The following is an 11,346-nucleotide window of genomic DNA, read 5'->3' on the forward strand; positions in this document are numbered from 1 at the left end:
GTGCTAAACAAACAAGATTATTATTATTATTAAACCATTTGAAATGAAAATGCTGTAAACAAACAACACCAGTTTAAAACTGAAGAGTTTAGTGCTCATCAAGGATCACATTCCATTTTCACATAATTTAACCCAGTAAGATAAAAGATGGAAATCAGTTGCTTATTCGTGAGAGTAAAGTTTTGAACAAATGAATATTCCTGACAAGAAAAGTGAAATTACACTGACCATACAATTGAGTTTGGATCTGAATATTATGATTTTTTTTGTATTACAAAAGCACAAAAACTAGCAAACTGATCTAGCAAAAGTTTATTCAATTATATTATGTTCATGTTTGGTAGCTTCTACTTCATTTTTGTAACATTAATAAATAAACATAAAGATAATGATTACACGTCAGGCATAAGTTTTCTTAGCATGTTAATGGTGTATTACAGGAACTCATTGCAATAATATCATGTGAGATAAATCTAAAAAAAAACATACAAAACAATGATGAAAACAATTCAATACTTTTTAATTCTAATTGAGTTGTTTTATTTACAGTTAAGCTTATTCAAATCGAAAGTACATTTCATCGTGCACATGTGAAGAAATTACAAATTACTGGCAAACACACATTATAGAGTTATAAACATTTAGATTTAAACATAAGATCTCAAAGAAATATTTCGTAGTTTACAGGATTTACTGCACAACAAAGCAATGAATTTGACGGGGTCGTATAGTTTACAACAGCATTTACAAAAACAATCCTTCCTGCTACACATCAACCAGTTTTTACTGGTGTTATCATAAACTACCATCAATAATATATGTGCCATTTTCAAAATGGAGCAGCCCACACCAGAAAAAGTATCTACAGGCAGTGATACACAAGGGGATAATATTTTAAATGAGCCGTCTGATGTTTTGGCTGCAACAGGAAACCAATTCTTTAATTTACAATAACACTGATATCGCTACAACGTGGTCCAACACTATCAATCACAGTCACTATACTGTTTGCTGCTTTCTTGTCTGTACATCATCCAGTCGTGAGTGTGCAGCTCACTGACACACATCCCTCAGAGCCTGGAGAAGCTGCACGTCTGTAGATGACAATCATCATCATCATCATCATCATCATCATCATCATCATCATCATCATCATCATCATCATCATCATCATCATCATCATCATTATCATCATCATCATCATCATCATCATCATCAGTGATCTCAGATCAGGGCTTCACTGCTGTCCTGCGGTGGGCAGCTCAGTGCACAGCTCCCTTTATTGTGTCATCATGCATGCGGCCATCTTACAGGCGACTGCTGAGATCAGAGCCGCTCCACGGCCGCTGCCCTCCTCCGACTGGATGAAGGTGGTCTCACAGTGAGGCGTGAGAGCCCTCACCACTTTGTGGAACCTGTCACGGAAACTGAGACACAGAGGCAGCACGGTTAATGTTCATATTCAGTCAGATCCCAATCTGTCTTTTCACTTTATCCTGCACTGTTCAATGATATAAATATATATAATTTCATGAATCAGGGTGGACTTAGAAGATGAGGATATTTAAAAGGCTTTCCTCACCAGGGGTGCAGCTTGTACACAGACCCGTCAACCCCCACTGTGATCTTCAGGGCGTCCTGGCTGCGTCGCTCCCGCATTATGTTGATCACACCTGCGAGTCCTGCACCGCACATGTGAGCAGAGCGGGTGGAGACGCTCTCACAGGCCAGACGCACAATATCACAGTCCAGCTCGGACGGCAAAACGCCCAGTGATGACAGGATGTTGTAGATTTGTTTCCTGTCTCCAGTGTCACTGGAAAAAGGCAAATGGCAAAATCAAAAAGAGCAGCAGCCCCTAGATGCACAATGTGTGTCTCATTGTTTTAATCTGAATTTGCCCTGTTTATATAAATGTCCAAACACACACTTATATCAATAATATAAATTCAAAACAGTATTTTTTCATTTTGTACTTATTACAATCAATATTATGATATTAAAATCAAGCTAATTCAAATAATGCAACTTTATATGAAGCAAACTAAAGTGTTTTAACTTACTCTTTACTTTGTTAATGGAAAAATATTAAGTTAAAGGTATTCTGAATTGCTAAACATCCACTCCACTTAATAAAGATAAACTAAATGCTGACCTACTGTTTTTATGTATTATGACCTTTGAAATAGTTTTTAAAATGCTGTATTTATATTTATATGTGTATGTGTGTGTGTATATATGAAATGTTATTTATTTATTTATTATATCTTGTCTAATGTGTTTTATAGATACTTTTTGAACATTTAGCCATCTGTAGCTGGTGGAAGACAGAAGCCAGGTAGGGACCGGCTGATGCTCACCTCTCTATCTGGGAGACGTAACGCGCCTCAAAGCTGCCGCGTGTCTTCAGCAGCTCCGAGGCTTCCCCGTTACACAGCAGGTCTTCATTCACCAGCTTCATCAGAACAAGCCGCACCAGCTCTCCCATATACTTCCCACTGATCATCTTCTCATACCTACAGGAGGCAGCAGCACCAGAAGAGGTCTCTTTAAAAACAAAGGAGTACTCATGGAAGGAAGGGGTGAGCTGAAGAGAGGATGTTGAAACAGTGGGAAAAGAAGAGGAAGTATATGAGAGTCATGAAACGTACGAGCAAACAAGTCTCTGTCTCTGCACTGGGACGCTAACGTCAGTGCAGAGGCTGGGCTCAGCAGTTGCCTGTGTGAAGGGGCTGCCAGTGCAAAAAGGCAAACAGCCATTAGGCCAACTGGCACAGTGACAAGCACCGGAGAGAGGTCATCAATCTGACACCCCCACCCACTGACGTAGGAGGGCTCCGGCCATTTACAAACATCCTCACGAACAAAAAACAACTGGTAGCTCAGCACCTCCACAGAGCCCCCGGAGGAGAGTCCGGTGAGGATCGGCACGGAGGATTGATTAATTCAGAGAAACAGTGAGAGAGTGTGTGTGTGTGTGTTTGTGTGTGTGGGGAGGGGGGTGTTCAAACTCCATCATTACTACAGTGAACATGTGTAGCAGCTGACACACTTGGATTGCATGGGCGTCCAGCAGACGAAGTCGGAAAAGAGGCAGAAAGTGAAATGTGTGTTGACCTTTCCCAGGTGGGAATTCAAACTTGCGGTGGAACTGACCGCGCCCCTTTCACTCACAGCTGTTTTCCGGGGTTAATGGAGGTCTCGTCCACCACCCGGTCGTACTCCAGTCTGAACTCCTCCAGCTCCCCGTTGGCCCCGAACGCCCCCCACTCTGTGTTCACACACATCCGGCCCTCCTCCCCTTCCACCAGCTCCACAGTCCTCATCTCCTCCATGTAACAGGCGTTACAACCAGTGCCTGGCGTAAACAGATAGTGATGAGATGAGTATACGTGTGTACATAAGTGTTGTTATTTTATAAGAGCGTGTGTGAGCGTGTTCAATTTCTTACCGACAATCATCCCGACTTCGCAGCTGCGGTCCTCGTAATAGCAGGAGATCATGGTGGCCACTGTGTCGTTCACCATTGCGACCACGTCCATCTCAAAGTCCTGCGCGATGTCAACATCACAATTCATCGTATTCAGTCTCAAGCTGCTCAGTGTAAGAAAGGATAACTCGTGATGAAGCGTAACTCACTCCTCGTCTCTTGATGGCATCTCGGAGTAAACCCACAATGTTGTTGCCCTCGGCCCCAGAGGCCTTGAAGCCTTTGGTCCAGTTAATGAGGATTCCCTGTGGAGAAAGAGAGGGATAAACCTTGAATATAAAAAAACCCGTTACAATACATAGAATGGAACGGCGAAAAGATCATCCTCCCCCCCACCTTGTCAATGTTCTCATGTCGCACTGGAAAGGAGAATGTGAAACCCAGAGGAAGCTTCTTGTGCTTGATGTGATGTTTGTCCAAAAAGTCCGACATGCACTCTGCTACGTAGTCAAAGAGCTGCAGGATGTGAGAGGAGGGGAACATGCACAATGATTAGTAATGAGGGCTTTAATGTCAACAGCCACGCTCGAGTTCACAAAGACCAGAGCAGAAGTTTGAGTTTTGTATCTAACAGCTGGGTTCACTGACCATTTCAGCCGTCCCCGTCATGGCATCTTCAGGAATGGAGTACATCTGGTTCTTGGTCTCTACCTTCCAGCTCCCATCCTCGTCTTCACCCACTATGACCAGCATGACACGGAAGTTTGTACCCCCCAGGTCCAGAGCTAGGAAATCCCCCACCTCTGTCAAAAACACACACTGCATGTAAATGCACATACTGGCTTCACCTGCCCCCAAGGGATGATGTTTCAAATCACATATTGATCACTTCTGTAGGATTTTACATCTAAATCAAGGTTTCATATCTACCTGAGCCCTCAGGGGTGGAGCACACGTAAGTTGGCAGCATTTTGACACTGGCCTCCTCGTGCGTCTCTAAGCGCAGTCCTCTCTCCATTTCACGCTGCATCCGCTTCATGATTTCATTGAGCTCTTCCTCATTCACTCTGAACTCTGACAGGATCTGCTCTACCTGCAGCGAGAGGGAGAGGAGAGCAGGTCAGGAGAAGCACACAAAACTATGTGTTCTGGACAAAGGGTTCAGGTTCACTTATAATAAAACCCATGGTGCAGTGAAAAACCAGAGAAAGAAACAGATTATAAGAAGCAGAAGTGCAGAAACAAATGAGAATGAACAAGACAAAACTTATTAACAATAGAAAACATTGGAACAAATTGAAGAGGACTCTTAGTTCTTGAACTGGGAATTGTCCATTTTCTTCTCAAACATCCTGGACCGACTGTTGTCAACTCACACAACCGTCAAGTGAGATAAAAACATAAATCCAGAGCATCACTCATGATCAAATCACTGAAGTCTTATTTCAGCGCTGGAGGCAGGAACGGGAATCTTACCATGAGGATTTTATCAACCACAGAGACGTGGCTACGAGGCATCTTCCCCGTCTGGTCGAGACGAGAGCAGGCACACGGCATCGTCACAGGTCGGACTAAATGAGCTTCTCTGTGTGTTTCCAGGTGTGTGCGGAGTGTGTGTCCACCCTGTGTGTGTGCAGAGTCAGTGAAGTGTGAGTGCCCCTGAATGAGAAGCTCAGCTGTTTTTATGCTCAGGTGAAGTGGGCTGGAGACATCAGACGTAAATGCACACCCCTTCCCTATACCTCACCCCATCTGCCCACGTAGGTTCACACACATTGCACACATACACACACACACATACACACACACACACACACACACACACACACACACACAGTACAGGACACAAACTTACAACCTCTGTTCAAAGTTAAAAAACGAATAGTTTCACAATTGTATTACATAATTGAGTGGCCGAGGATTTTTTGAATGCACATTCTTATTTTTTATCCACAACTCATTTGTACAAGAGCTTCATTATGATTTAATATGCACAGATTATCTTTTCCTTTATTGAAAGAAAATCTCAAATGAACCATGGAAATATGATCAACTAAAATATATTCTGAACTGTATGCTTTTATGAATAATGACATTTCAATGGATTTACAAAGGCTGATAATTAAATTCATCTCAAAATATTCTTATGTAATTCCGACCTGGTTTGATGTGTTTTGAACAAGTTGGCTCATGATGTTTATCTGTGATTCAGTAACTCAGCAGCTGTTGTCTTTGCCTTGAAAAGGAGACTTTAATCTGCAGTCCACCAATATTTGTCTGGCTGAATAAAGCAATTACAATAATCACAGTTCTTTGTCAGTGTAAAGACCAAAACAAAGATTTCTATTGATGAGCTACATCAGATATTTTATTCCAGCAAAATAAGACTAAAGATTTGACTTGGTGAATTATTCTTTGCCATCACGTTGCAAAGTGTGATATCTGACCTAGAATCCACAGACTGAGATTTTACAGCCCATCAATATAAATAAAATGATCATCATACTCATCATTTTATTTCAAAGAGCAACATGCAGCCGCAGGTTTGATCAACAGGTCAACTTCAAAAGTCTGAGAGAGTTACGCATATATTTGCAAAAGAACTATGTTACTAAAATTAGAAACAGTGAGGGATGAATGACCTGTCAAACCAACACTACTCTTTGCAGGTGAAGGCCTTTTGGTGCTTATCTGCTCCTGAGGTTTACCTGACCAGAGGTCAGAGCTTTTCTTAGCTCAGGCTTTTGGCTGAAACTGTGACCCTGTCCCCAGTGCCCTGACCCAAACTCACACATTTATCTAAATATAACCTCATATTCTCCATTGCCTCCAATATAATACGCATTTTAAACCTATTAAATATCTCCTCAGGTAGCTTCAACTCTGGGGTTAAATAATAATATACAGTACATAATATTTTTACACGGTTAAAACATTCAAACAATAGATAATATATTTGTTTTGATTCTAATATTTTTACCATGGGATGCTCATCATTTTTCACACTTTTCCACAAAATAGCCATACGTACAGTATTTGTTTTTGGAATATTATGTATATAAACGTATATATTGGTATTAATGTTTGAATCTGTGCTCGATAAAAACCTAAAGTTTTGAACAATACTAGTTTGAACAAAGCGATTTTGTAAAGATGATCAGTGGAGAGGAAAAGAGGAACTCAGAGTGACAAAGTGATTAATGATAAATTTGCCTATAATCTTCCATTTTTATAGATGTGTATTTCATCAGCTCCACTTTCAATTTGAGATCTTTAGTGCTGCTTTGACTTTGACCGGGCGACTTGTGTTTGTTGGTGTAACAACAGTTCAATTATGGCTAAGAGTTGAATGTGTGCCAAGTACTTGTCAATGGCTGATCATCTGCTTAATTTAACCTGCTGGCTTGTTTGCACAGAGAGCTGCCTGATGGATTTCCATTCAGCCAGCTGTCTCCCATGTCTGAGCCAACGTGTTACTCGATTACAGCGGAGGGACATGTAAAGATCGACATTATGGCATGTTACCTCATACTGTACATCCAGGAATTTGTGTCACAGCGTGTTCACTGCTGCACGTGAGTTGATTCATTACAGTTAGTCCAATGAGGGGGAAAGCTTTCAACTCAGACTGGTCACATGCAGCCTCCTGGCACATGTATCCATTTGAAGCAATGATCGAATAGTTATCACAGTTTTTTCTTAACCTGAAATTGTAGGTTTACATAAACATTCTTCAACCTGTTTATTTTAATTTGTTTGCATCAGCTCATATTTAAAAGTGCTCTTACACTGTGAATGAATAATTATTCATCCTGCAGCCATTAACACATAAGGTCACTACTTACTAACATAATATCTTTCATGTTTATTTACTTACATTTGCATAAATAATGATACTTTATTTAATTACTTTAAGTAGGTAATTGTAGTTATGTCCCTTAAGTGGTTTACCCGCAAACATTTAATCACATATTTTGCACTTATTTAATTTAGTAGATAGATAGATAGATAGATAGATAGATAGATAGATAGATAGATAGATAGATAGATAGATAGATAGATAGAAAGATAGATAGATAGATAGATAGATAGATAGATAGCATGAGCATGAGCCATATGTCAACAGTAATGCATGAACTCTCAAGAACTTTCTTGAGATAAATCAAAATACTTTTTCTTTCTTACCTTATCCATCGTATCACGACGAGGAATAAATCCCAACTGTACTCTCGACCATCAGGGCTTTCCAGGGGATGTTCACTCTTTCTTCAGGAGTTGTGGAAATTCCCAAATTTCAGTTGTTGATGTTGTCACTCCGAGTTTGAAGAGTAAAGAAAAATCTAAACTTTTATGGGAAACTGTCCAAACATTATGTTCCCAAAACGTTTGACATAATGTTCAGCAGCTGGTTTCAAACACACAGGCCGATACCTGCAGCGGTTTAAACAGTCAAGTGAGATGTTTAGGAGCAGATACACTTCATAAAAAACAAATGGATTTGTCTTCATCCGTGCAGAAAGGAAAAATAAGGACAAATCTTAATTCCAATTCACATGATATGAAAAATTAATTATTTTTAGTCTTAAAGACATCAAATAAAAAATGTATTCATCTTCATCTCTGAAGATATTGTAGTCTTAATAAAAACCTGAGGATTTGTCTTCGTTCTTGCTGTTAACTGGTCCAGTTAGAAATATCCTCAGCGCTCAGCCTGGGCCATCAGCTCCATCAGCTCCATCAGCTCCATCAGTCAGTCAGACGACTGAGAGGATTGAGTTTTCCGTCCAAGTCTTCGTTCTACTGATGGAACAATATAAGTTTAGAGCATCAAAATCTGAGAGAGGCAAATATTGAGACAACCTCCAGTTCTACAGCTGAACTTCTCCCTGACGCTGTTACTTCAACATCTATTGACCTATTCCAGGAAAGAGGAAGGGTGTCCTTCCTCTACTGCTGCACCGTCAACTGGGGAACAGATGCACCTGGAGGCTCAGCCGTTTCCATGCCAAACTGGTTTCAGTGTGTTACCTTGGAAATGAGTTACGGACACACTTCTACCATGGAAAACACTTATCCACTGAGTTAAGTGGCCGGGGGACATTGTTAAATGGAGCAAGGTCACCAAAGAAAATATCAGGGGGGAGGGGGGGCAGCTGAGGGTGGCTTGTTTTTGTCACCAAAACAGTTGAGACTCACAAGGACACAAAGCTGTTTCACACTTTTAATACTAATAATAATAACATTAATAAGAATTAGAATGATAAGAAGAATAGTAATGTTACTAATAATGAGAAGAAGAAGAAGAAGAAGAAGAAGAAGAAGAAGAAGAAGAAGAAGAAGAAGAAGAAGAAGAAGAAGAAGAAGAATGACGATAATATTGATAATATTGATAATAATAATAATAAACATCATCATCATCATAATAGCATTCGTGATAATTCATTAATTAGTTTACAAAATTATATTAGAAAATAATATTAGTTGACGATGACTATACTGGGTACTTATACTATTAATCAATATTCTCTTAAACACAATATTGAAAATATAACTTTATACTCATGTTAATTTATGCGATTATCATATGAGAAAGTTGACATTTGACCTGAATAATATTTACTCTCCCAAATATGATGTGTGTTTCTCTTTGGAACATGAACTAATTTACTCACGTCAATGTTTCAATGTCGTGTTTATGGGGGGTTTGCAATTCTTCCCAGATTTACATTTATTAGAAGCTTTAACAACTTTATTACGATGACATTTCATTTTACTTTCTCCAGCGGAAACTACGAGGAACAGCAGACGTCTCTGTTTCCGACCGGAACAGATTTGCCGTCGGACCGTGTGAGGATCGTGACGTGGTGATTGGTCGCTGAGCTGCACCTCGGAATTGATCAACTTAGAGCAAAACTCCTTCGTGACCAGGTCTCCGGACGCGTGTTCGACCCACGGACACGACCCGCTTCACGTGGACTGAGAAGTTCGTTGCTTTGTTTTTGGTTCGTGACTCAAAAGGTGTTTGTTGCGGGATTGTGTCTGGTAAGTTCCCCGAGGCCTTGGGACAACTGCAGCTAGCATCGAGCGTCATTTCATTTATGTGGTGTTTACACTCGTTTTTAAACCCGGTTCACACCGGTGTCCGTCTGTTGCGTGTGAGCACAGACCGCTGTCAGTTACCCAATCGATCCCAGCCTGGAGATAAACACTTATCTAACCCCGAGCGTGGCTGGCTAGCATTAGCCGGCTAGCTCGCTAGCTCAAAACAATGCGTTTACTTTCCCTTGTCGCTCTGAAGTTCCCCGAGCCGGTTGAGGGGGGATAATGCGTCTCATGTGATTCTGCTTGTGTCGTCCTCTCAAATCGGATTATCAGGGCCGTGTGTGTGTGCGTGGGTTTGTTTGTGTGTGTGAGAGAGAGAGAGAGAGCGAGTGACGGCGGCAGCATGAAGCTCTACAGCCTCAGCATCATCTACAAGGGATCCACCAAGTCCAACCTCCTGAAGGCGGCCTACGACCTGTCCTCCTTCAGCTTCTTCCAGCGCTCCAGGTGCATCACCGTTAGACTCCCAGCTAATAGCCTGTGTTTATCTTTTAAACAGCTCCTATATCTCTAGTTTTCTATTTGAACTTGTATTATTGCACTTACATCTGCTGTACCATGACTGTGTCAGTCTAATGCAGAACTTTGTATCACTTCAGTTATTGATCTTTAAATCTGTATTTATATTTGGATTCAGTACTTATCTTTCCATCAACTTATACCTCAAATATTTGTATTATCGATATCTCCATCAGCACACACTTCTTTACAGTGACAGCTTTGTAGTAGTTCTGGTGGCGAGACTTTCATCTCACTGCAGAGAACTTGTTCTTGACTCATTTTGACCTTTTATTATTCTTATGCTTATGACTGTTTTGTGTAAAACTAGAGGTCTAAAGTTCCCTTGGGATAAATAAAGTATCTATCTATCTATCTATCTATCTATCTATCTATCTATCTATCATCTGTCCATCTCTTACTACGTGTTATTTTGGTTTGTTTAGTATTCAGGAGTTCATGACCTTCACCAGTGCCTTGATCGTTGAGCGAACATCACAAGGAAGCCGTGCCTCTGTCAAAGAACAAGGTAAAAAGAAATAGTAGCAGTGTAAAGAAATAGGAACATTTCTAGTTCATGTTAATGTAAAATAAGCTGATTTCCTTTTGATGGTAACACAGTTGCGGTTTCGCTTTCCTTCAGAGTACCTGTGCCATGTGTATGTGAGAAACGACAACCTGGGCGCCGTGGTCATCGCAGATACTGAATACCCACAGAGAGTCTGTTTCACATTGCTGGAAAAAGTGGGTACAAAAACATGTAAACAAAGATGCAGCATTCTTATTCTTATTATTGCACCTTGTTGTCAGCGTCAATACTGATATATCTGTTTTTTCAGGTACTCGAGGAATTCTCCAGGACAGTGGACAGTATAGACTGGCCGTCTGGTAACCCTGGAACTATAACCTATGCAGCCCTAGATAGTCACCTCTCTAAATACCAGGTCAGTGTGTATGTTCTCAGTTTATTAGTGTCGACTATCATCACAGTCTGAGAACATAAACAGTTCACTTGAATCGTTCTGAGTTTCTCATTTCATTGGATATTGTTTAGTAAATAGTACTGAGAAGGGTCACAATATAAAAACATTTATTAGTTGATACTGGTACCATGAAATACCACGGCAAAAAAAACGAAACAATAAATCCAATTTACTTTTACACACTCTCCTTTTATAAAAATATTTGAACATATAAAGAACAACAGTGACTATGTAGCCTTCAAGTAATAAATAAAACACTATTTACAGTATAAAAAAAGAACAGTGGCATGTAGGTAAATAATGAGATTTCAGTTGTCAGGTGTAGCTCAAAGG

At 40.4% G+C, this 11,346-nt stretch overlaps 2 protein-coding genes across 2 annotated transcripts in view; one reads left to right on the plus strand and one right to left on the minus strand.

Moving 5' to 3' along the window:
- Positions 1 to 503: 503 nt before the first annotated feature.
- gck (glucokinase (hexokinase 4)) lies at positions 504 to 5,094 on the minus strand. Its single transcript, XM_062381573.1, has 11 exons — positions 4,907 to 5,094; positions 4,361 to 4,523; positions 4,079 to 4,233; positions 3,827 to 3,946; positions 3,640 to 3,735; positions 3,452 to 3,551; positions 3,175 to 3,358; positions 2,361 to 2,516; positions 1,583 to 1,816; positions 1,312 to 1,427; positions 504 to 1,094 (listed from the first exon to the last, which is right to left on the minus strand). The coding sequence occupies exons 1-11, from the start codon at positions 4,985 to 4,987 to the stop codon at positions 1,054 to 1,056; spliced, it is 1,446 nt and encodes a 481-aa protein (XP_062237557.1). The 5' UTR covers positions 4,988 to 5,094; the 3' UTR covers positions 504 to 1,053.
- A 3,956-nt stretch (positions 5,095 to 9,050) lies between these two features.
- Positions 9,051 to 11,346, plus strand: part of ykt6 (YKT6 v-SNARE homolog (S. cerevisiae)) — a gene marked incomplete in the record, with an annotated part of 3,081 nt that continues 785 nt past the window's right edge. Inside the window, 5 exon segments of the mRNA XM_062381574.1 lie at positions 9,051 to 9,472; positions 9,806 to 9,979; positions 10,477 to 10,559; positions 10,674 to 10,774; positions 10,870 to 10,974. Of these exon segments, the coding sequence (XP_062237558.1) occupies positions 9,876 to 9,979; positions 10,477 to 10,559; positions 10,674 to 10,774; positions 10,870 to 10,974 (393 nt within the window).

Source organism: Platichthys flesus, chromosome 3 (assembly GCF_949316205.1).
Source record: "Platichthys flesus chromosome 3, fPlaFle2.1, whole genome shotgun sequence".
In the NCBI taxonomy this organism is placed as follows: Eukaryota; Metazoa; Chordata; class Actinopteri; order Pleuronectiformes; family Pleuronectidae; genus Platichthys; species Platichthys flesus.